Raw genomic sequence first — 25,242 nt, forward strand, 5'->3', positions numbered from 1 at the left:
ATCAAACACATATGATGTGATGGAAATATGAGCTAAGGAAAAAATCCATTTAGCAGACTCAGAGCCCCAGCCATAATGACACTGTCTTCAGTAGGAAGAGATTTCACAAGAGATAGACTGAAAAATTCAGGTCAAAAGCTACTTTCAGTTAATATCAGGATAAAGCCACTTATCTGTGTTGAAGTCCAAGAGATTATCCTGGATTTACATTGAAGAAATAAAGCAGAATTTGGCCATAAAGGTGGCATAACTGAATTACCAAAGAAACGGTCTCATAACATTGTCTCACAGGCAAAGATACAGAAACATTCAAATGGTGGCTATGTATTTTCCTCCTTTTGACTCTAAATTGTGATTGCCTTTGAGTTGCCATTTGTACTTATTAAGAGCACATCATCCTGGTTTAAAAGATTTGTCTGATTACTGTAAAAAATACATTACATTAAGCTAAGAGCTAAGTCAAGTTGAAACACTTAAGAGAAAAATAAAACATAAAATATTAAATGAGACTGAGCAATTCAAACAAGGGTAAATGCTGAAAAGAGGCTGCAGTGTTATATAATAACCACACACCTGTGCTCACAGAAGCAGGGGACTCCCATGGATGACTGCAGGGACTCCGCTGGCAACAGGGAGCACAACTGCAGAGTAAGGGCTCTCTTCTCATCTCAAGGTCTCAAAGATATCCCACCAACAAACCTGGACTTCTAGGTATTTCACTCGCTAACAAACAACATGTTGCACTAGAAATGACGCATCAAAGCCTTATCCTGCAAACACTATCTGCAGGCATGAGATTGCGCTCCCCAGGTAATCTACCTTTGATGGTGAGGCTGAACAGAGAGGGTCACACCACATTCTGGAGTGGGTCCCAGCAAAACAGGCAACTCGGGATCACCTCACCTCCACAGAGTTGGATGTCACTGATTCCAGCCATGAACAGCAGGACATTCAGCAGTATAAATTCTTAAGATGTTTCTGCACGTAATTAAAAAGTGAAATGCTGTGACAGAGTGCAAGTGTTTTTCCCTTGGTCACAAACAATAGGTCTGAACATTTTACCACCGCATGTGACCATTACACCACCTAAGCTGACGTTCTACACAGCACGGAGAATGGTACTGAGTTAAATGATGTGTGCTTGGCAGGAGACTGCCTCCAGAAAGTGGGTGTGCCAGTCTTGATTTGAAAGTCTCATCTATTCACTTGCCCTAATGTGTAATCATTTTCATTGCTAATAAAAATGCATGCCTTTTTCTTTGCCTCTTAAGTATTAGCTTGTCTGGCTTGCATCTCCCTCCCTTGGGTTTTAGGAGACTTTCTCTGTTAGCTTGAGCAGCCTTTTTGGGTCTTGTATTAAATATACATAACCAACACTCTTCTTGCTCTTCTTGGTAAGGCAAAGAGATGGAAGACCCTCCCAGGAAAACAATTTCTCCACCAGTCATTTCCATGGCTCTTCCCTGGAAAAATTGTCAACAACCTTTTAAAAGAAGTTGTTTCCAGTTGTTTTTACCAGCTGGAAGCCACATTCTTGTATCACTCTCCACAAGGTTTTGATAAAAACATAAAATCAGCTCCCTGTATTTCTGCAGCTCCAAAGATCACACTACTCCTTTTAAGTCTGTGTTTCCTAAAGAGCATGAAAATTATATAGTTATGTGGTATGCATGAGTATGTCTCATCTTGAACACCTCACCCAGTTACAATATCAGAAGTGCTGTAAGTTTCAGATATGCCTCATGAGAACAGCAGAGCAGACGAGAGATATATCCTTATGGAGAGAACTGCAACATGGACTCAGTGTTTGATGGACAGTAAGAGCCACAGCGGACAGGCTCCATCATCACTGCTCCCTGTACTACTAACACCAGAAGATCCTGGTGTGTTGCATGCCCACTTAATCATCTGCTGAGTCTGCTTTCTAGGATACTGTTCAAAATTTTGCTAGCGGTACTCACGTGGAACAGTCCTGATGAAATGTGTTGTGCCAGGACTCTGTGAAGAGAATGAGGATCTTCAAGGTGTCAAGTAACCAGGCAAGGTAATATTATAAAAATATTTACAGTTGCATAAGGAAAAAGCAGCTGCAGAAAAGCCTCAGCTTGTGATGTGACATGAGGTGCCACAGAAAGACATTTTGCAAGTTTCTTCACTTCTCCCACCATTTCTCTTGCAATTGTGAAGATTCAACTATTTCTAAGATCTTGCTAGAAAAAAACATGTGTAAATGGCTGAGTGACTGTTCAGACAGTATACCAAATTTGTGTAGCATCTGCCATTCACATAAAAGGAGGGGTGGAATTTCAGAGAGAATCCCATAGCACAAGGATACAAAATCACTACAAACACCAGACAGCAAGTCCACCTAATGGCCATCGGATTCTGTAGTGGTAGCATCTCTACAGTTCTGCATGTTATTGCCAGAGTAGAAATTTTGGCACATTGAGATACCTACTCTCTAGCAATAAAAGCCAAGAAAAACAATGCGGGGTTTTTTTTGTTTTTTTTAAGCTGTCAGCATTGTCTGGATGCAGAAATAGGCCAGCTCAGTTCTGAGAGTATACTTCTGATTATTTATTTATCCCATACAAAATTCATGACTTACTATTTTCTATATATTTTTGTGTAGTGCTAGTGTTGTTTCATTTTTACCATACAGCAGCAACAAATTCTCATGCAAGACCGATGCCCAGCTGTTGTAGGCACAAATGAACCAGCAGGATATTTTCATATATATATATATAGTCCACAGCTGAGATTCAACTCACACCTATTTAACAGAAGGAAAATAAGCGACAGAAAACCCACTCCTCAGGTACTCTGCTCGAAATGAAAGGTGCTGGTACAAGCTTTACAAAACTGACAGTGGAGGATCCACAGAAGAACTAGGCCAGAAAGGCACTTGGGCCTTGCCACATTACCTGTACAGTACTGCTTCTGAAACACTTTGTATTCTGTTTTGTTTCTTTGAAAAAGAACAGTTTAATTCAACAGTTGTAAAACAGTTATCCCTCAGTCATTTGCCAGATTTTTCACAGGCATCTGACCCCAAGTGGGGCTTGAGGAGACATTTAATGGGCAAGCTGAATAGGCAGTGGTCTTCCTGGAAGAACTGGAGAAATTTATGAAAGGCAAATCTGTGAGCACTCACAGGAATGGCATCATTCCCAGGGATTTCCTAGCTGTTGAGAGCTACATCAGATGACAAATCAATCTGTGACTGCTGCAGCTTAACCTTTCAGTTGCTTCATTTACAACTTAAATCCTCACAGGATCTATACTTTAAACCCCAGAGTTTCTATTGTCTTAGCTGCAAATTAGGCTTCCCTTTGTGACAGTGCTGCAGCTCCTAGGAAGGTGCCCAGTCTTCCTCCACCTGCCCGCAGCGGCAGGGGCAGCACAGCTCTTTCCTACTGTAAACTCATTTTGCTGTAGCTGGCGTGGCTTTTCTCTGGCTGAAACTCAAGTGTTTCTTGTCTTTTGGGGTTAATATTTGATTTCTGGTAAGACAGTTTATCTTACTCTTTTGTTATGGTAATTGATTTGTTTTAGTTGGCCAAGATCCTCTCAGTTTGGCAACAGATAGGCATATTGCTATACTTGATTAGATCCTTATCTTCAAATAAGAAATACTTAGTAATAAATTATAGTAACAATGATATCATTGCCTTAAATGCATGAGCTTTATGAGCTAAATTCACCCTTCAGAATAACAAGAATAATAAGCTGACAGTTTTTCCAGGCATGAATTTGCCCTTGCATACAAAACTAAAGGTACATAAGGCCCTCAAGCCTTAGCAACCTGAAACTGCTTTTTATTTCAATTATGAATACGTATTAAATATGGATTTCATCTGTTACATGTTAAAATAATTGGGATATATCAGAATAACTGAAAGCTAAATTTGGTGCTCTATATTCCGAATAAATAGCAGAGAGTAATTGCTCTTCATTTCTCCTTCTATGCTGCTCCCAGCCTACTAACAGCTTTTCAACACAGTACGGTAAATCAGCTTTAAGCAGAAAATTTTGGTGGAATTTTTGCTGGAATTTTGACCAAACATTGCCTTTGCAGATGTGTATACACTTAATTTGTAAATGCCAATCTCAATGCACTTCTTCCAAAAGATTAATGATTGTAAAACTTAAAGGCTATTGTGCGTGAGTTGCTGTATAAAACCTCTGCTAGTATTATTTTATTGTGGCAAATCTGGTCTGTCTTCCATGTTTAAGTTAACTGGAGACAATGATCTCACCACCATCCCCTTCTCTTAGATCAGATCAGGAAATCCTCAGCATGATAATAATCGTGAAGGGTCTTCTGTGCTGCAGAAATAGAAGCACTCAGCAAAGGATGGGGAAGTACCACGTAGCATATTTCATATAATAGACACTTGCAGGGAAGAAGGGCTAATAAACATACTGTCTTCAAAATATTAATTCTTTTCTACCTCTGTTTTCAGAAATAGGCATACTCTGAAAAGCATCCCAGGATGTCAGTCTAAGAAGCAGGACCTGAAAGAAACATCACACATTCAGAGACTGAGCCGTATTCAAGCTTGGCCTAAGTGGCTATAAAGGTAAAATTCAAAGGAGCTTGACCTATTTTTGATGTAGGTTTTTCTGCTTTGCTTTTTTCTCTTCTCATTTTAAAAGGAAAATGAAATCATTTTGTAACTCGATATAAAGGAGGACAGAAGGGTTTTACTGGTGGCCTTTCAAAATGAAGCACGAAAAGTAAATGGAGCTTTCAAGCCTGTGAAAGAATACACCACATGCTTAGCTCAAAGTCCCAAATCCTATTCCGTTATATAAAAGTTAAGCACATACTCAATCTTTACCTTTTGCTGAACTGTTTTACTAAAAGATAGCATAGTCTCTGATCTGCCATGTTAGCTGGGTAGGTCTGCCCTGTTGCAGCTAATTGCATTGTGCATGGAAATAAAAGGGAACAATAGAGAAAACATCGTAGGAGCATGACAAAACCCAGCCTTTTATATATCACTTTTAAGCATATTATTTACTCTTTTCCTAATAATTTTTGTCCTGCTTCAGAGCACCTTTTACAGTTCTATCAGTTTGCAGCACACTGTGCAGCTTTCCATGAAGAAAGCTGAATCTTATGCACACTCATGGTTTGCTTTCTTTGGGTAAACTCCTTTTGGTTTCTGAGGTAAACTGGAAGAAGGTCTGGTCTCTGCCTGCTTCCTTAACTGCACACAGTTAAGTCTTGCCACTACGTGGTTACTCGCTCTTACCATTCTGTGTGTACTGCCCCCTTTCCTAGGTTTTGTCGTAAGTAGCCTTTAAACACACAGAAAACTTAGAGGTTTGGCTATTTCTGAGGAGGACCCACAAAAGACACATAAAGACATAGGGCATTGCAAACTAACCAAAGAAGAAACATTTCTTGCCCTTTGACTAGATGTCTATATTATTCACTGAGAAACAAAATCAGCAGAAAGGAGAGAAAAGAAGTCGAGTCTTCCTATACACAGAAAAGAAAAGAACTTCAGTTTGCCCCCTGTCTGAGGAGGCAGAAGGGGTTAGTACTAACAATTATACGGTCCCAAAGCCCCACATGACAGGAGAGATTAGCAAAACCATCATAAAAGTTGAATGGACCTGGAAAAGAGGCCTTTCTCTTTTACAGATGTGCAGTCCTTCAGCATTTCTGCATCCTTCCATGGTGAGGCATTTGTTGCTCTGCTTTTGTTTCACTGACAGGCTGGCACACCTCTTTGCTAGGGCATGCCATCTACAGAGGCTTATGTCCCCATAAGGCATTTCCCCTTTGGCTCCTGTTACAGTTTCAGAATCCCAGTGCTTATGTGTAACAAAGGCAGCTGTAACTGGCAGCACATGCATGCAAGGTACACCCAGAAAATTCATCTTTACTGCCGGGCTGTGCCAGATACCTCTACTGCAGCCCAAAGCAGTCAAAAGATTATTACATTGTACTAGCTTCAAACAAAAGCCCTACAAGTTCTCGTAGGTCATTCAAATGAAGTCACCAAGGGTTTGCAAGACTGAACGTGCTGAGTGTTTTTCAGGATCTGATCCTCAACAGTTGAAAAGAAAAGATGACTTTTGTCTTGTTGCACATGCACTGGAAAAAAATCTTCCTCTGTTTCCATACGAATATAGTACATGCTTAATCTTCCAAGCTCAAAAAGTACTGCTTATTGTAGATTGCACATCACCTCCTCTGCTGACCTGGTTCTTCCATTCTGCATCCTCCAAAGGACTAAGACTGCAAAGTGTATGTTTACACAACACAAATTATCCTATGTGTAAAGATCATGAGGTTTCTACAGCCTGGGTGACTTCTCATCATTCTCCAGGGACTAACAACCTCCCCAAATCCTAGAGAATGATGCAAATGAGACTGTGTCATGCCCCTTGCTTAAGCAAACAGTGGTGCTCCTGCTTGGAACTGCTCTGTAGATTACACTAAACTATAGCCCAGCAAGATTTGAGAACACTTCAAAGCCTTTTTAATAGAAGGTGCCTATTCTAATTGTCCTGATAGAAAACCCAACCTGACCCATGGATACAGTGAGAAAAGAAAAGCTGTGGCTTGACAATGGAAACAACAGGATTTCCCCAGATCATTTCTCTTGCAAAAAAAAAGTCATGTATTTTCTCCCCTCTTGGATCTGCACATCATTTTCATGTAACATGAAAACAAACCCATCTAGTTAACAGATCTAGCAGAGAATATGAGAAATCTCCTTCCACTCACTTGAGCTCTGGATTATTATGTTATATCTGTCAGTCGAAATTATGTTTCTTTACATTTCAGGCAAATAAGGAGGAGTCCACCTTCTTTTCTGAAACAAATTTGGTGAGCAAGCAAAAGTCTCAGCTACATACAGCCCCTTGAAACTGATCTGCACAACACATGGCCCAGGGCCACTTGCCCTTTAGTGGATCAGAGGCAATGACATGTTCTGTATGGCCCCGTGGTTGTGGACAGCTAGCCACCAGTCACTCTGTCAGCATGTAGCCTGTCTGTTCAGCCAGCAAGCCAAATGGAGGTAGGTTTAAAGTAGGGGCAGAGAGTGCCTGGGTTCCACTACAGACAACAAAACAACAGGTCTGTTTCTCAGCAAAGTTTCCTTCAGAGTTATGTTTAAATAAAGCCTTTGTAAATTTTCACTAACATGTATAAATCCCCTCCCACATATCAATAAAACTTTATTTCAGAGAAAGAGCGTGAACACAAATACATTAATAAAAAGTTAACTATCTGGTATGTCAGCAGCTAATGAAGAACAAAGACCTGTACTCCTTCAGGATAACAACAGCTTCCCACAGGCTCCACTGTGACAATGCACTGTCAGAGCCCCAGTACCAACAGCAACAACACAACCAAACAACCACTAAATGAGATCTTTTAAAGCTGTGGCCCATGATGAGGTTGAGGACAAGTTCAGTTTCTGCCAGTATGCTTTCAGCACCTAGAAGCATCTTGGTTTTGAGTTGATAATTACAGTGTGCTGAGCCAAGCAGCTGTCACCAAGGAACAGGAGCTGCCCAAATGAAGCAAAATGCATAGAAGTTTACTGCTGATTTATCACACAATAATGAACCCAGTTACAGCCTTTTGAGGCATGGAAGTGAAAGACTAAAAGAGAGAGGAAAAAAAAAAGATGAAAGAGAAGAAGAAAGAGCTTTGAACATTTTGTTCCAGTCAGTTTCCAAGAAAGAAGAAAATGCCAGGCATGATTCAATCGGAGGATGCCCTCCCACAGCCCCGCTGTTGCTGGAGAAGTGGCCATTGGGCAGATACCCGAGACATGTATTTCCCAAAGCACACAGATCCAGTCTTTGCTGAGACGTGAACTCTCACTGATGGCAGCACACACACATAGCAGGGCAAACAAGAAGAAGAACGGCAGAAGTATCTGAATGAACTTTATTCAGGATCTGACATATGATGTCAATATAATGAACATGACCTAAAGAAGAGTGTTACGCTCATAAGCAGACTGATTTGGCAGCTCTGACCAATTAGTACCAATTAATTTTATGGTGATAGCTAGTGCACATATATGATGTCACCATAAATCATGGTCACCTTTCTCCCTTGCACTCTTTATGTTTGGAAAGTACTTACAGTTGAATCTTCTGTAACACTACTTGTAGACTGAAATGAATGCAAATGTAATTCTGGCAGTCTCTGCAATAAACCAAAAATGCATGGACCAGAAAGCATCTATATGACTGCTGCTTTTAAAAAACAAAACTGTTTTGTTCCAACTACTGTACACGATGATATTTACAGCAACTGCAGTCTGCACAGAACAAAGATAGGCAAAATGTTGGTTTTTTCTCCCCTTCCTTCTGAAGTTCAAGTTCTCTCCCAGAGCAATAAATACCAGCTGCCTACATACTCATGTACTTGGAAAGCATTTTGAGCAGCAGTAACCAATGCAATTGGCTGCTACATTTGTTGAACTGTAATGGCAGAATATTCCATGTGTTTATCAGTACAGGAAATATTAAAAATTACCATAATTTTTATTGTTAGCAGTGAAACAGCTGGATTTTTGTCTCAAGTTGCTGGGAACTGGCACTTGCAGCTAAGGAAATGGGTGTTGTCCGTTGATATGCATGACATCTGCACTTAACTAAAACACTGAGGTACACAAAGCGTTATTGTTAGCCCTACAGACAAGATGTCACCAGGGTACATTAACAGACCACTTTACAAGCAGTGTTGATTAACTGCTGCCTCCTGCAAGACCACCACAAGCAGGAGGGCAAGTACAGACCTGCTTTTAGGAGGGACCGGTCTGAAGCCTGTTACAGACCTGGAGGGCTACTTTGCTTTTTGGTAGTCCAACATCCACAAAATGGTCCTCAAGCAGTTTCCAGGACTCTCTGTTTCTAGCCTGTCCTTCTGGTCAGAATTTTAAAGGAAGAGGAAGGGTCTGAAGATAACATAATTATTTATAAATCAATTTCAAGATTTATTGAGTAGTTTTTCCAGTGTTTTCCCACGTACAACTCTCAACTAACTTATAGGCTAGTGTGTTGCTTTCACCATTGCTTCTGTCACATTTATTCTTCCCTTGTTGTAACATTTTCTTCAATAGGAGAATGGTAATTCAGCCACATGTTCCAAAAATATAACATGCTCTAACTGCAAAAATAACCATTACTGATTTGCATTTTTCCTTACAGAGAAACTACAGACAGGCAACATTGTTTGCTTCTGAAACCTAGACACACACAGAGACATGAAAAGGTATTTGTCATCAGTGCTTTGGCAAACAACTCTTATAAGGCTTCTGCTGAATTAATCCCTTTATCATTGTTTCCCCCACCCAGAAAACAAGGCCAGAAATGCTTACCTAGCTGTTTCATAATAGTGGGTTTTTTTAAAATACTGATTACTTCCTATTTGGACAGTATCACAAAGCTATAAAGTGCAAGTTTTGTATTATCAGAGTTCTTATTTGGTATATTTTGAAAACAATGGCCCAAACTCCTGGCTGCCATCACTTTCTTAATTTCAAAATCTGAACTGGAAACTCTTCAGATATGGTTGCAACGAATTCTTTCTTTTATTTTTACAGATTCTGGCCTCCTTGCAGTTTAAGGGCATTATAACACAGTCAAAAAGAAAAGCAACTGGAAAGAAAAAAAATACATTCAGAAAAAAGATTTGACAACAAAACTGTTTCTCTTGCATTGCCTTCAGTATTATCTTGCATGCCATTAAACTAATCCTGCTCTCACTCACAAAACCGTAAACTGGGAAACTCAGTGGAGTCCTTCTAGATTAACAGTCACAATGAGAAGCTGCTGAAGAAAGCAATTAAGAAACCCACAGCATCCCCTAATTTAAGACCCCCAAAAAACCCCAAAGACTTGCTATGAACAAAAGAAAATGGAAGGTCTGCTGCTTAGCTAAGTGCCCTAATTCTCTGCTTATTCCAGTCTGTATGTTGTTAGTTTACAGTCTTTTATGTGTACCATCCTGCATAAACAGGCCCTCAGGGATTAACATACCGCAACCAGTACTTCAAAACTACTTGCTGTAGGTCTCTTTCCACACCTTCATGAATGTAAACAAATAAAGATTTCTGAACAGGAGCTACTAGAATAATTTTCCTTCATATTGTGCCAAGCAGGCATCAGAAATACCAGTTGTTGTGGAAACTAGGGAAAATGGTAAATTGCATCCTAATGAGGGATGTTCTAGCTAAGGATACAGGCAACATTGTTGGGAAAAATCTCTTCTCAAGACTTTAGTATTTTTGTTCATAATTAACCAAGTTGAAAGCTAGCTACAGTAGCTAGGAGCAAGTAGTTCGAGAACCTGCGTTATCCCTGCTACTGCACAAGAAGTACTGTGCTTTCACACACACACCTTGCTGAAAGCCCTGTTAAGGACAGCTGTGACAACTCCTGCTCCAGTACAGCGTTTTAAATCCAAGCCCAGCTCTGCAGGAGTCTGATAGAACTTTCCCAACTCAGTGACAGACTTGTCACTGACATTGAGGGAAACATGAAACAAGCAGTCTTACAGAAAATAGGTCTACCTTGCCTCAGAAATACCTCAGATATTGGACAGGTTGTGAGTTTGAATGAAAAGACGGTACACACATAGCAAATGTCACAGAATTTATCACAGAATCATCTAGGTTGGAAAGGACCTTGAAGATCATCTAGTCCAACCGTTAACCTAACACTGACAGATCCCAACTACACCGTATGTCTAAGCGCTATATGCTGCTATATAATGTGCTATATCCTGCAGCTTTCCACCCAGTAATTCACATCTGCAGATATAAAGGAGAGGAAGATCATCCACACCATGGAGTTTATTGTCTCTAGTGAGAAGTGCAAGACTGAACTGCTGGTGGGCTTGAGAAGGAACACAAGGGAAAGATTAAATATGGGCAAGGTGCGTTATGAACTCTGAAAAACAGGACAGCGACTAACTGCTTTAGTTCAAAGAAAGGGACTCTCCAGACCTCCGCTGATTAGTAGTGCTAATCAGATTTTCTCCTGTTTTCTCACTTAAGCATTTTAGGCTCTGTTAATTTATATTTCTTCATCCTGAACAGCCTGTTACAGCTCCTCAGGTACAAGCGAAACATCTGCCCTGCAATGGCTTCCCTTAAAGATTTTATACAACATTTTAATCAAACGCTATTCCTAGTACAGCAAGAATCTGTCCATATTCAAAGCAATATCACAGCCACTTGTTTCTGCACAGTGATGTTTTCTGTGGATACAGGAGACAATCATATTTGGGGTATGCTTAGAAAAAAACACAAACTTTTGCTAGCTTATTTATCACTACTTCTTAGTGACTCAACTTTATTTGGATGCCATATATTGCACAGCTGCCAGCCTGTTGGAAATATTTCTGCACCCCATTTGGTTAGTTATCCTACAATTTCAAAAGCTTGTGATCTCTTATGGAAGTTTGCAGATGTAGTTCTCTCACCCTTCCCAGCTATAGCATGACAATGCATGCCAGAACACAGGCTCTGGCACAGACTTTGGAGACGGATGTGGAAAGGTTACACAATTTTGCAATAAATTCATTATGATCAAGCAGCACCAGTTAAAGCAATCACTCTCCTGGCCAAAGAAATAAGTGAGGAAAAGAAAAACAAAAAAACCAAGTCTTCGCTTTTCTGATGTCCTGTTGCATCAAAGCACAGGTTGCAACAAGCTGAGAAAGTGTAATGTGCTTCAACGTCTTTTTCAGTTGCTATGGTACAGTTTCTTATGGAAAATTCCTTGTTCTGCGTGATGTTTTTCCTGCCTCATTTGGGATGGCAGAACCGTTCCTTGTGTCACCTGAGAAACCGGGCTGTCAGTTTCCACCTATTGGTGAGAAAGAAACTCATCAGCAGCAGAACTCAATGGAAAATTCCTCGGGTAGAAGTTTCTGCGCTGGAGGCCAACATGACACCGGCGGCGGGAAGGACAGATGGGTCAGGGGCCAAGGGAGCCATGCAGGAGATCTGGCTTCCACCTCAGCGTCAGCCACAGATTTCCTGCGTGATCTGGGGCAAGGGATTTAATCTTTGGGACTCCCTGCTCATGCAGGCAGGACAACAAAGCATCCTTCCCCCATTCTTCACCCTCTGCGTGAAGCCCCAGGTCTGTAACCTGCCCGCAGGTCAATCAACTAGCTCCAGGTTACAGGAGTGGGGCCATAGCCTGAAGAGGGGTTATTTGAAGCTATGGAATCCCACAAGCCTTTGCACAATGAGGTCTTGTTCGGACCTTGAGGCTCTGGAGTAACACATGTAAATAATAATAAATAATTGCATCATTCTCCTCTCTTAACGAAAAATATCAACATAGGCAAGGAGGGAAAACTCCAGATCTGCTGTACAGCCAAGCAGGAAAAAACATTTCGCTTTTAGAGGAGACCTGCAATCTATTTTCTGCATAGATAATACCAAAAAATTGCCAGAAACACAGTATAAAGATGATATTATAGCATCACACTAGTAATACAAAGCAATCAGGGAGAGAGCCTTTTCACTAGGGGAATTTCTTTTATGGATTAGTTGGAAGCAATCTGATTTTAATGTGACATTTTTCCTGCTGGAATGTTTTTCCTTCCAAGCAAAAAATAATTAGATTCCACCACTTCTGATTCATGACAAAACCAAAGCATTGTTAAAACAAAGAAAAGAAAAAAGAAAAGGAGTTAACATTTTAATGCAGTTGGATACCTGCTGTACTTCAGAATGCTGAAATTCCCATGGGCTCCCTATGGTGATGAGAAGAGCTTTTGATCTCTCTGAGGAAATGGGTTTTGAGAATAATAAATTCCTAAGTGCTTGAAAAGCGACTCCTTTAGTAACGTCTATCATGAGAATGAAGTGCATTCAAGATGTGACAATGCAATTGCACTTCATGGGACAAATTTTCTGGTGGTGCCAATATTTAAAGCTCCATTGACTTCAGTGGAGTTTCACCCTTTAATCCAAGAAAGTTTGGATTTGTTGCATATCACTTGCAGTTACATACAACCACTTCAGTCTTTTAGAGTCCCTCTCATTCCCACGTAAGTTCAACAAGAAAATTAATGGAAACAGGTGTAGGAATGAAAGAAAATGTGTCAAATATTAATTGAATGCAAGTCAGGATATCCAAAATTTTGATCACAGCACTGATGTCAGCATAAAGCCAGTCAAAAAATTTGACTGAAAAGTGTTAATGGTGTAAAATAAAGTTTCAAAGATTCATCAGCAGGAAAATGTTGATTTTTTCAGATACCTTTTTGGCTTTCTAAAACAAAAAATCAAATTCAACATTCCAAAGTGGAAAAATCTTTTCTTCCTCCAACCCCATAAAACACCAAAATAAAAATCTTACCCATAACTTTGGTTTGCCCAAATAAACTTTTCATTTTAAAATACCAAATTATTTTTATTGAAGATGCAGATTTTTCCATTTCAACATTTTAATTCAAAATGAGACAAAATTGAATCAAGCGCTCTGCTTTAACTTACATTCTGATTTTAAAGCAGAAAGTAATTTTGAAATGCTGAAATCTCCCATATGAGGAAAATTCTATTTTTGAACAGCTTTACTTCTGTGCATTTAAAATCTCAGCTATTACCCTGGAACTTTGGAGGGGGAGTTGTACTGAAGATGGAATAATTCAGTAAAAGCTGCATTATTCTGGTTGTACAAAGTTGTAAAGGCTAGGACCTTCCTCCCTCATTTTGCATTATGTTGGAGGAACCACTCTTTCAAGGCTGTCATCAGATGAAGAACCGGATGCCAATCTCATACCGAAGCCTATGCAGGATGCCTGCACATCAGCACACTGTTCCACTGATCATCTTCCTCATTCTTATCCAGAGGTTGTCATATTTGACTCTCAAGAAACTTATCCAGTAAAAATCACATGCAAGTGGAAAGCATCAGAGTATGGAAGTTAAAACTCAGCTTTAAGCATGGCAAAATTGTAAGAAAGATCTAATGAAGTAATAGAAGTTTGAACCAAAACTCAAGATTTGAATACAACTGACTTTTGACAAACTTTATATCCTGATCTGAATGCCGTGAGTTAAAAGTAATTGCTCAGAAAATCTCTTCCAGACTGAACAAAATAATAATCATCAAAGAAGGATTCTGCAATTTAATTCCTATGCTACTGTAAATACTCATCAATGTACAAATCCTTTGAAAGAGCAAACATTTGCATACAGAAGTATTTTTGTGCTAGAATTTGGATTATGATGGGCCATTTCATCTTCATTAAGGTTGACGCTGTTATATTAATATTCCTAATACAAAGAAAATTTGCAGAATGGCTCCTCTGCTTTTCAGCAACCAATGCAAATCACAGTATCTCTTAAATATCCTGTCCCTTTGATATTCACAAGCGCTGCTGTTACATTTCCCTTATCCCAGCTCCCTAATAATCTTTCTCCTCCTATCTCCAGCAGCACAAGTAGCAGCTGGAGTCTGGAGGTGGGGGGCACAGATGGGTACAGAAATAAATGGTGACCCAGAAGAGCTTTTTGTTCTTTGCTGTCTTGTACTCTATTGATCCTTTCACACTCCCCAAAGATCTGAGACATTTTATAATTATGACCATAATGAAATGCCATCAGGGATTCAAGAGGAATTCCTTCCTAAACATCTAGAGAAGCAATAAACTTCAGTTAAAAATCTATAAAACCAAATCAACGGACGGTTAAAGCTGCAGTTACAAGGCCCTGTCATGCCAACCTCTAGTTCTCTTCACTGAGGCTCCAGAGGAGTGTGGCTAAAAACCCCTTCCAAACCCAACCTGGATATTCAACTAGTTGGCTGTCAAGATGAAATGCAAGAAGAAGGAAAGCTTGATGAACACTAGTGAAAGGCAATTAAAAAGATCCTTAACCAAACACTGCTGCTTTTATCAAGTCAGGTCATGTATCAAAAGCAAAGCCTACTTGTCCAAATCCTTTTGTTCCCTGAATCCAAATCCTGAAGTCAGGGAGGGCAAAACCTAGCTAGTGATTTTAATTGCTTGAACTTTGGAACAGTACAGCTGCAAAATATTGGCTTAATTGGAGTAAATGACCAACAGGCCTACCCTTTTGTCTTTCTTATCTTTTATTTCCTTTTCCTCCCCCACCCTCTCCTTCCTTCTCTTTGGGAGAAGGAGATTTGTACACATCACTGTCTCACTGAGTGCCACTTCTTAGTGGAGCACTCTCTGGTTGTTGCTTGCGATATGTGCAAGTTGTTGGCTTTTGTATTCTCCCTACAGTTTCCCTATTGTCCAAGCATGATTTATCTGCTTCACCTTTGTGATGTTGTTTCAGTTTTCTCCCATCTAATGAGTTTTATTAGTAATTGTATCTCAGAGTTTATATTTATGATGCCACTGTAGAACAGTGTTACTCTTAACAACATGCTTGGTGGCTTAAACAACACCTAGAGATAAGCATATTTTCTCCATGTTTGCAACACGGAAGGTATTCCCTGGAGCAAAGCCTGATGACATACAGTGAATTACAGCCATACAGAGAGCAGCTGCCTGTTAAAAGTAACAAGCAAAATGTTAAAGAGTCTGCATTGCCCTTCCTTTGTTCTGTAATCTTGCTATAAGAGAGTATCACATTAAGAGACTGAATATATTAATATACTTCGTATCTTTTGCATTCATGGGTACAGTGTGCATTTTGTAAGTCTTTACACTATTTTTCCTTGATGCTTTGCTCTGCCACCTTTCATTGGGTTGAAGAGGAAGGGAGAAAAAACTTGTCTCCTATGAATCAAACCATCACCTTCTGTGGATCAGACTGAGTAGTAGTTACCCAGAAGTGCAATTTTATTTAAAGTCATCTTACAGCTTGCACAGCTTAACAACACACACCAAGAACGTCAATAATTCAAGTGTATCAGGATGCAGAAATGCTTAGCTTGCACAGTATTAAATGGCTCGTTAGTTTACTTAAAAGCAACAACCCAAAAGCTAATTTCCAATACACACCTGTCAGAGACAATGAGGTTTGTCACAGATGAGGTTAAATAAAGCTTGTTCCAGCACAGAATCTGAGATGCAAAGAAAACAGTGCTTGCTGGTTTTGGCTCGGATGTGTTCAAATAGGTTTTGATATATGGCCTTCTTATCCTGATTACCCAGAGTTAACATGCCATGCAAAACTCCAAGTCCAGCTCAGCACTGACATGGCTTCTCAGGCTCTGCCAGCAGAAAACAGAGCAGGGAATGATGGGCGGCTTTTGACCACAAAGGGATTATACCTGAGCTTGTAAGCTAGTATCTCCTTTTCTTATTATAAGAGAATGGAGATCTAGGAAAGATTTAAACCCAGGATTGCTATCTTTCCTTAGACTGCATTTCCATTTAAACAATTGCCCTTCTTTGGACAGGAGGATAAAAAATCCTGCATATGTTTCTGCAGCAGTTGTGTTCTTAGCACTTCTCTGAATTCTGTCTTTCTGAAAGGGACACCTACAAAAGCCCTCTGTAAGAGGAGAGAAATTCATGGGACTATTGTGACACAACTTTTCTGTAGTCTGCTGCCTTATTTCTTTATCATAAGGCAGAGATTCGTCTCTCAGCCATTCATATATCTAACAGCAACACTGTGCTGGGTTTGGCTAGGATAGAGTTGATCTTCTTCACAGTAGCTAGTATGGGGCTATGTTTTGGACTTGTGCTGAAAACAGTGTTGATAACACAGGCATGTTTTAGTTACTGCTGAGCAGTGCTTACTCAGAGTCAAGGCCTTTTCTGCTTCTCACCCCCCATCGAGCAAGTAGGCTGGGGGTGCACAAGAAATTGGGAGGGGACACAGCTGACCCCAACTGACCAAAGGTATATTCCATACCTTATCACAATTATTGAATGGTTTGGGTTGGAAGGGACCTTAAAGATCCTCTAGTTCTAAACCCCCTGCCATGGACAGGGACACCTTCCACTAGACCAGAATGACCCATAAGCTTTTGCTTTGCACTTTACTACCCAGGAAGGAGCTTTTCCCCACAGTGCTGCTCAACGCATTTCTGTCTGAAAGCAATCCCATTGCTATTCCAGTCTCAACAGCTTCTTGAGTGGAGACTGCAAATACTACAAAACAGTTGCTTTCCTTCTCATGAGAATAAAACAGGGACAAGACAAATCATGTCCTCCTGCACAAGTGGTAGGAGCAAATCAGTCATGTATTGTTCTTTCTTTGCCAAAGGCTGAGACTGAGGTTCTTTTGGTTTTTTTTCCATTTGTTTCTCCCTTTTTCTGTCCCTCCCTACTTTGTGTGGGACATGTTCCCCTTGATGGATATTGTTTTCAGCTATTTCTTTTCTTTTGTTAAGGCAGCCACAGGCCTTCCAAGCTGTGGGGACCAAAAAAAATGAGAGCACATCCTTGAAAGACAGCCTAAGAAACCAAATCTAAACAAATCCTAAGCAACACTCAGAAATGAGAGGAGCTGTGTGAGAATGGCTTCACTTCACAAAGTTTCTAACTGAAACTATAGCTCAAAGAAGTATTCATAATGGCAGTTGAAAATTCTGTCAGATCTGTACTTCCCTCAAAATGATATAAACTGGAGATTGTCTGAAGTTAGATTTGGCTTCTCCATATCCAATCTTGGGAATAAATAACCACATGATAGAGACAACCACCCCACTTTCCATTCTTTCTTTCCAATGCTGTGGGAAACAAACCAAGGTGGGAGGAGGGAAGAGGGGAAGTGTGTGCCACTGTGAAGACAGCTTCGCTTCCCATTTGCTTAACTCTGACTTCAACCTTCCAGTACAACTCAGTGCTGCTAAGGGATCCTCTTGGAGACTGAAAGCCTTTTCCTGCACCTGTGACCTGTACAATTACTGACTTTCAACAGTTTCCAGCAACCAGTTTTCAAAGGCATTTAGGTAGCTAAAGGCAAAGCAATCATTTACTGGAATTGTCCAAAGCAATAAGCTGATTAACACTCTGATTTCTGTTGACCAGACTTCCAAGCTGTTCAGGGGCTTTTTAGAAAACTAATTAGTTGTTGATTTAGCACCTGAATGCCTTTGAGATGGTCCTTTCATGTGCCTAGCTGACATCTGAGAAGGGAATTTAGATTCCCCAAATGCAGAAATCTTAAAAAAAAAACCAACCTAGAAAGATTATTAGTTATACAGAGATATGCTGCAATTTATAGAAATGAGTGATAATTCATATGTATACACCACATATTGTTTCTAAATGCAAACAACACTCCCATGCAATATGTTTTCCATTTAAGCATTTAATTGCCCCCAAAAGCTAATGGGCAAGTCGCTAGCCAGAGGTACTGCACAAATGTTCATCAACTGAACTTTAACAATTTCAGACCTGGTTGTAGTGTCTTGACTTATGTTATCTGACACCTTTTTCTCCTGCAGGGGTTTTGTACTTCAATCACAGTGATTCCCCCACAATCTGCAAATAATAGTCTTCAATTATTATGAGCATTGATGGGCTAGAGATAAGACCTAGTGAGTATTCATTTGAAGAGAGATAACCTGTCCTCTGTGGAATGTCCTGCTCAACGACAGGCTGAGAAATTCATACCAACCCTCAAGGCCCCAGGAACTACTGAGCTCAAGGGTTGCCTGTTTCTCCTTGTGCCCCTCAGTCACAGCCCCACTAAGCAGAAGTTCCTTCAGCATCCTCAGCTAAGAGAGCTGCTGGTACTGAAAAGTGCCCTCGCTTCTGTCCAACAGACCAAAAGAAAACTAGCTTAAAAGAAAGTGAGAAAGGGAGGGCTATAAAGATATGTTTCAGCAGCTGGGGTTTTACTTTTGTTAAGTAATGACAAAGAATGTTCCTGGAATTGTCTACCCACATAATCATATTTTTTAAACGAGTCAAAAATGCTGAGCTCAGGTATTTTATTATACAGAATATATGTCTAAACTCAAACAGGTGTACTAATTAAACACCTTGCAGTGAGAAAAAAAGAGCCTTATAATTTTTCCCCAACTGCTGTTGTGGAAAATAAGTCTGTTAAGAGGTTTAATTAACAAGTTAATGCTGAAAAAAAATATTTTAAGAATGTTACAGAATATTTCAGAATCTTACCAACTGTGTTACTTTTATCTCTGACAACATTTTAAATGGCTATTAGGTCCCACTTGCTGCTGGCCTATCCTATGTCCATAACACACATGCAGCTAAGCCTGAGGCAATGAGGAGCTCCCCAGCAAAACCCTGTCAAAACCAAACCAAAGGTACTCAGAATTTATGAACCTCAGTAGCGATTTTGCTGGGAAAGGTTTTTCAAGACAGAATGATAATCAAACTGCACAGACCACAGAATAAAGAAAGGTCTGGGAGATCAGCCACCCCAGAGCAGCTGATAAGCCCTCCTGCTTGCAGGGGAAGATGAGACAAGGGTGGGAGCATGGGCTTTCTGCATCCCAGCTGTGCAGATCCACTACCAGTGGGATGCAATGGGAAAGCACCTCTCTCACTGAATCTGAGTACAAACGATGTAGGAAAGGGAGGAACAGAGCAGGTGAACTGCTGGGCGCATGGGCTGCCATGCAAGCCAATACACCCCCATTCCTACACAGAAACACATAAATAGGAGGGGCATGCACATATTCAGAGTGGGCCATGGACCCTTCTGCAGTTCTGATGGCTCCAGGCATAATGTAACCCATTGTCATCCAGAGCCTCCCTGCACTGGGCAGATCTGCAAACTGCACAGTCTCCTTCAGAACACAAACTGCTAAACCGCTCTCAAAAGCCACAGTCTCAAAAGCACTGACAGACTTAACTCCTCAGAGACAGCTGCTGGTGAGAGGTGTGAACATGTTATACACAGCTGAAAAACAACACGGCTCGCACTGCAACTGTAATAAATACTACCCTGACTTAACTGATGCTTATTGTGGACAACTGTATTCATGATCATTTTCTCCCAAAATTCATCTTTGGGTGAGCTTGTGCTCATGACTAACTGCATTTTACACATTTATGTTTCTGAATAACAATGCATTTGCTTGGTGATGAACTCAGGAAAACTAGAAGTAGTGTTTATGAAATAATTTTGGCTACAAAGTTATTTTATTTATTTCTGATTTTCTCACACTTTAGCATTTATTAGACTTAAAAAGTCTCATTTTATTCTTATTTATACTACCTTGCTTCCCTGGGACCTGTATTTCTTATTTAGACAAAACTCTCACTGACACAAAGGAATGAATCCAAGGCCCAATCCTGCTCCTATGCTTAGGCTCATGATAAGGAGGTTTTAATATTGGATTTTTTTTTTTTACCATTCAGCTTAAATATAAGTACTACTCATTTAACCTCTGTCATGTTATTTTCGCATTACGCTTTCATGTACATATGCAGGTTTCTGTATATAAAATCAACATCCATAGAACTCAGTATGCAGCACAGAGTCTGAAAGGCATAATTTAATCATTACAATACAAATGGTGCTATTTGTCATTTATGTATTACTGATCTAGCTACATATTTTGCTGCCAAAATAGTGTATGTATTTCTGATACAGATGTATTGTCAAATGACAAACTGAATGTAGCAATGCCACTGAGATTACATCTACTAAAAAAGCACCATGTTGGGTTTTTTGATCTTGACTAATATCCTAATTCCAGAGAAGGCTTGCACACGTGTTTAATTTCACTTCATCTTTCATAAAGTCCTTAAGAATGCTCTTCACATGAAACCCATGGTTGGACTTGATGTTGACAGTGCATTTCAGTGCTCTGCTGAAGAAGAACAGTGTGCTTATCTGAAGTTTACCTGACAAATTTACACAAGCAGGTGCATGCTCTACCTGAACTTTGACACTGGACACTTTTCTGAGAGTGCATGTTTCATGCTGTCTTGCCTTGTATTCTGTGTCTGTACTTGAAATGCATGCTTTGGATCTTCATTGCTCAGATCTCCTTATAACATCCACTATTTAGCCAGAAGTATGTTTCATGTGCTGTATTTCCAGGTGATAAAACGCTCGTGCCATTCACAAACTAAAGATCATAGTCCAAGCTGTTCTTTCTTGTAGTTGTATTTCCAGCATTTGGGCTTTCAGAGCAAGTAGTTTACCAAGTAATTCAGGTCACAGAGCAAGATTCTGTATGATGAAAGCATGATTTCTTGCTTTTTTTATTACATGTAAATTGACTTCATGGACAAATCAAGACTCCAACTCAAGTAACTTCTGGGGGCAAAAATGGTTCTATAGGTTCACCTCTACACTAAACGTGGAAATATTCCCTTCTCTCCAATTCTGAATTTTTAAGGAGGTAGAAACCCATGCTTTTCAAGTTGAAGGCTTCTGCCTTTGGGAGAATTTCTTCCATCTGGTTGGAAAACAAAAAAAAAATGCAGGTCTGCTGAGTCTCAGAATGAGAAGCAGGAGTTCAAAAATCTAGTTTCTCATGAATTTATTTATTCCCTGTTACATTTTATTTGTTGGGAAAGGAAATATGTGACCACATTATTGGCAAAAATACCTGAGACTCAATATGCTATGGTCTGGGGGACCGATCTCTCGCCCAGTTAATAAAAGTCAAATGCAGCTAATGAAATACACCACCGATGTATATGGTTGACATTTCTGACTTATGTATGACTTGATGAACAATTCCAAAGACACACATTTTAAATGCTGACTGCAATCAAACTACAAAAGTATTTAGTCAAAAAGATAAAATATACGTTCACATACCTTTATAACTTTATTTAGTCAATCTCTCTCTTCTACATTTGCCTAGCCAATAAAATATCTCCAGAGTAAAGCACACAATGGGATCAGGACAATCAATAAATATAATACGTATATCCTTCCTTGTAATCTCAACCTCATTCATGTTTGGCTTTCACCATCTAAAGCTTTTTGGTTTTCAGCATCTGAAGATCCTGAAGTGAGTGCCCTGTTAAGCCTTACAACCTCTGAATCCTGACTAGCTATGAATGTCAATACTGGCCAGTTCAGCTTGGACAGTGAGGTTTTTCTTCTCAGTCTGGATTTCACTAAGATTGATCAGTTTTGCTCCTCTGCATTCTGGCTGTTGAGGTCATGGTGTCTTTTATGGGAAAATGAGCTGCTTATAAATTTTCAGCTCTGCAAACTTGGGAAGTTGATGGAAAATCCCCAGGCTTAAGGCTTAGTTGGCTAAGAAACCACTATACCAGCCTTTCTTTTGTGGTCACTCAGATATAAAAGCCTTTCAAAAAAGATGGAAATGCTGACAGAGTGTTTCTCTTGAGAGACCCTTCTTCTATGCACAGGGACCAACTCAGTCTATTTTTCATCCTGTAATGTGTCAAAAAATACCCCTATTCCTCAAAACTGTAGGAAAGTGTAGGGTGACAGATACAACCTGGAATATGCTATAATTTGTACGTGGGAAATAAAGTCAAATGCAGATTGTCCGTTGCAGGCAGTCTGCTCACTGTGCATTGCTATTTTCTACAGGCTACTGTGTGTGAAGGATGAGCAGCACACAGAAATGAACAAATCTGCTGGTCTGGGTCAGAGGCCTGGCAGATCCTTGCAGCACAGAGGCTCTTGGTGAATTTTCCTGTTTGCCTGTAGCTTTCGTGTTACCAGACTCTCACGTCCCCACTCTGCAGTGAGAGCCCATGCACCCAGCGAGGAGTTGCATGTGCTGGGGCCAGGCTCTGCTGCGGGACTCCAGGATGACTGAGAAATACAAACTGGGTGACTACATCCACTCCTTCTCTTGAACCTGCCCTGGAAATACAGACAACTACTTCTTTTTTCATGTCAAATGGCCCATTGCTAGTCATCCAAGGGTTGGGGAGAAGGTTGTCAGCCTACTCCAAAATTGAGAAACCAGTCCACCTTGCAGGGTGTGACTGGTCAGAGCCATGGAAACAATTGGGTATTGAACTACAGCCAGCTGCACCCTTCCACAAATGGCCTGGGAGAGGAAATGTAACTCAGCAGGTCCTGGCATCTGGCTGATCCCCTCTGCTCTCTGCAGCAGCCATGCCAGGGCCATCTCCCCAGGCTGGCAGAGTGGGGCCAGCTCTGCACTCTCAAATGCTGCTGCTGTGCTCAAAAGCTCCCAAATCATGAAACTGAGGTGAAAAAAACCCACAATGTAATAAACAGAAGAAAACCAAATGCAGATCTTTTTTTCTATTTCCTCAGCCTTCTGGGGTCTGGCTCACATTCTCAAGCTCTTCTTCACAATTTTCTCATTCTAAAATGAAATCTGACATCATCCCCAGACTCCAAGACCTATGGCTTTAAAGAGAAAAGTCCAGTACTGTGGGAGTCACAATAAAATGATAAGAAAATCACTCCTGCTTCTTTTCTCCCTTAAAAGTTATTCAAGAAGGCGGTGGACTCAAGCAGAGCATTTCTGCCACTTTCCTGCCTAACGGGGAGAACCAAAGTCTGGCTAAGCATATGTTAAAAAGAAATCCATAGTTAAAGAACAAGAAAAGCCAGAAGAAGTCTGAGATCACCTTTAACTAAATGGTGTAACAATCCCTAAAATGTAAATAAAAATCCCTAAGCATAAATTGGAAAGTTCAGTGTTCAAACTGGGATAGGAGAGGGATGTTCTCAAAACTTCTGCCTTTAAAATTAGCATCGCACTTGCAACCAGTAATTTTACTGTGGAACTGGAGCTGTAGACTGTAAATTCATTTTTTCAGATCAGCAACATAAATCAAAATTAATTTACAAAAATTACTTCTATCAGCTTGTATTCAGCTGCAGACTTTCTCTAACAGAAGCCAACTGGAAGTATGATGATTATTATCTAAACTGCACATTCAGACTCTTATACTTGAAGGAACACAATCCCAAACTGCAGAAATATAGATGAAATATTAAGACTATCTCATCAATATACACAAATTTCTCATATGAAAGCCACAATCCATACCACATCATCTGAAACACGATGGCTGTATGTATAGCCAGTTACTGAAAACATCTTGCCACTAAACCACCCACGAGCTAATCAACGACCCTGCCAAGTATGCTATTTTCCCCATCATGGATAATATCTTTAGGGATTAGACTGAGTGAGTTGCAAGTATGGATTAGCTGGGAAGTGCAAATTGATGTCAGTGCAGCTGCTATTTATCCACCCTAGGGGGCCTGAAACCTGGAGCTTGCAAACCTCTTCATGAAAAGGCAAAGCCTTCCTTTCAGTTGCACCCAAACAACCTCAGTGACTTCATGGGTCAGGGGTGGGGGTTACTGGGGTGAGATTTAGAATCACAGAATCACAGAATCATTCAGGTTGGAAAAGACCCTTGGGATCATCGAGTCCAACCATCAGCCCTACTCTACAAAGTTCTCCCCTATACCATATCCACCAACATCTCATCTAAATGACCCTTAAACACATCCAGGGATGGTGACTCCACCACCTCCCTGGGCAGCCTATTCCACTGTCTGACCACTCTGTCTGTGAAAATTTTTTTCCCAATGTCCAGTCTAAACCTCCCCTGTTGCAGTTTAAAGCCATTCCCTCTTGTTCTATTGCTAATTACCTGTGAGAAGAGACCAGCACCAACCTCTCTACAATGTCCTTTCAGGTAGGTGTAGAGAGTGATGAGGTCTCCCCTCAGCCTTCTCCTCAAACTAAACAGTCCCAGCTCCTTCAATCACTCCGCATAGGATTTGTTCTCCAGGCCCTTCACCAGCTTTGTTGCCCTCCTCTGCACTCGCTCCAGCACCTCGATATCTCTCTCGTATTGAGGTGCCCAAAACTGGACACAATACTCCAGGTGTGGCCTCACCAGTGCAGAGTACAGGGGGACTGTCACCTCCCTACTTCTGCTGGTCACACTATTTCTAATACAAGCCAGGATGCCGTTGGCTTTCTTGGCCACCTGGGCACACTGCTGGCTCATGTTCAGCTGCTTGTCAATTAGAACCCCCAGATCCTTTTCTTCCAGACAGCTCTCCAGCCACACCTCCCCAAGCCTGTAGCGATGCATGGGGTTGTTGTGGCCCAAGAGCAGGACCTGGCACTTGGCCTTGTCGAAGCTCATCCCGTTGACGTTGGCCCACCGATCCAACCTATCCAAGTCTCTCTGTAGAGCCTCCCTATCCTCTTGCAGATCGACACTCCCACTTAACTTGGTGTCATCTGCGAACTTACTGATGATACACTCTATGTCCTTATCAAGATCATCAATAAAGATGTTAAACAGAAATGGTCCCAACACCGAGCCCTGAGGAACACCACTTGTGACCGGCCGCCAGCTGGATTTAACCCCAT

The 25,242-nt window shown here is 40.6% G+C and overlaps 1 protein-coding gene across 3 annotated transcripts in view; it reads right to left on the minus strand.

The window, feature by feature from the left end:
• The window catches only part of NTRK2 (neurotrophic receptor tyrosine kinase 2), a 209,187-nt gene that overhangs the window by 60,969 nt on the left and 122,976 nt on the right, over positions 1-25,242 (minus strand). Inside the window, exon 13 of one of the 3 annotated variants that reach the window (XM_074812060.1) lies at positions 11,722-11,859. The exons of the other annotated variants lie outside the window; for them this stretch is intronic. Within the exon in view, the coding sequence (XP_074668161.1) occupies positions 11,849-11,859 (11 nt within the window). The 3' untranslated portion in view covers positions 11,722-11,848. Of the gene's footprint in view, positions 1-11,721; positions 11,860-25,242 lie in introns of those variants that run through there. 3 annotated transcript variants of the gene reach the window in all.

Source organism: Strix aluco, chromosome Z (assembly GCF_031877795.1).
Source record: "Strix aluco isolate bStrAlu1 chromosome Z, bStrAlu1.hap1, whole genome shotgun sequence".
Lineage (NCBI taxonomy): Eukaryota > Metazoa > Chordata > Aves > Strigiformes > Strigidae > Strix > Strix aluco.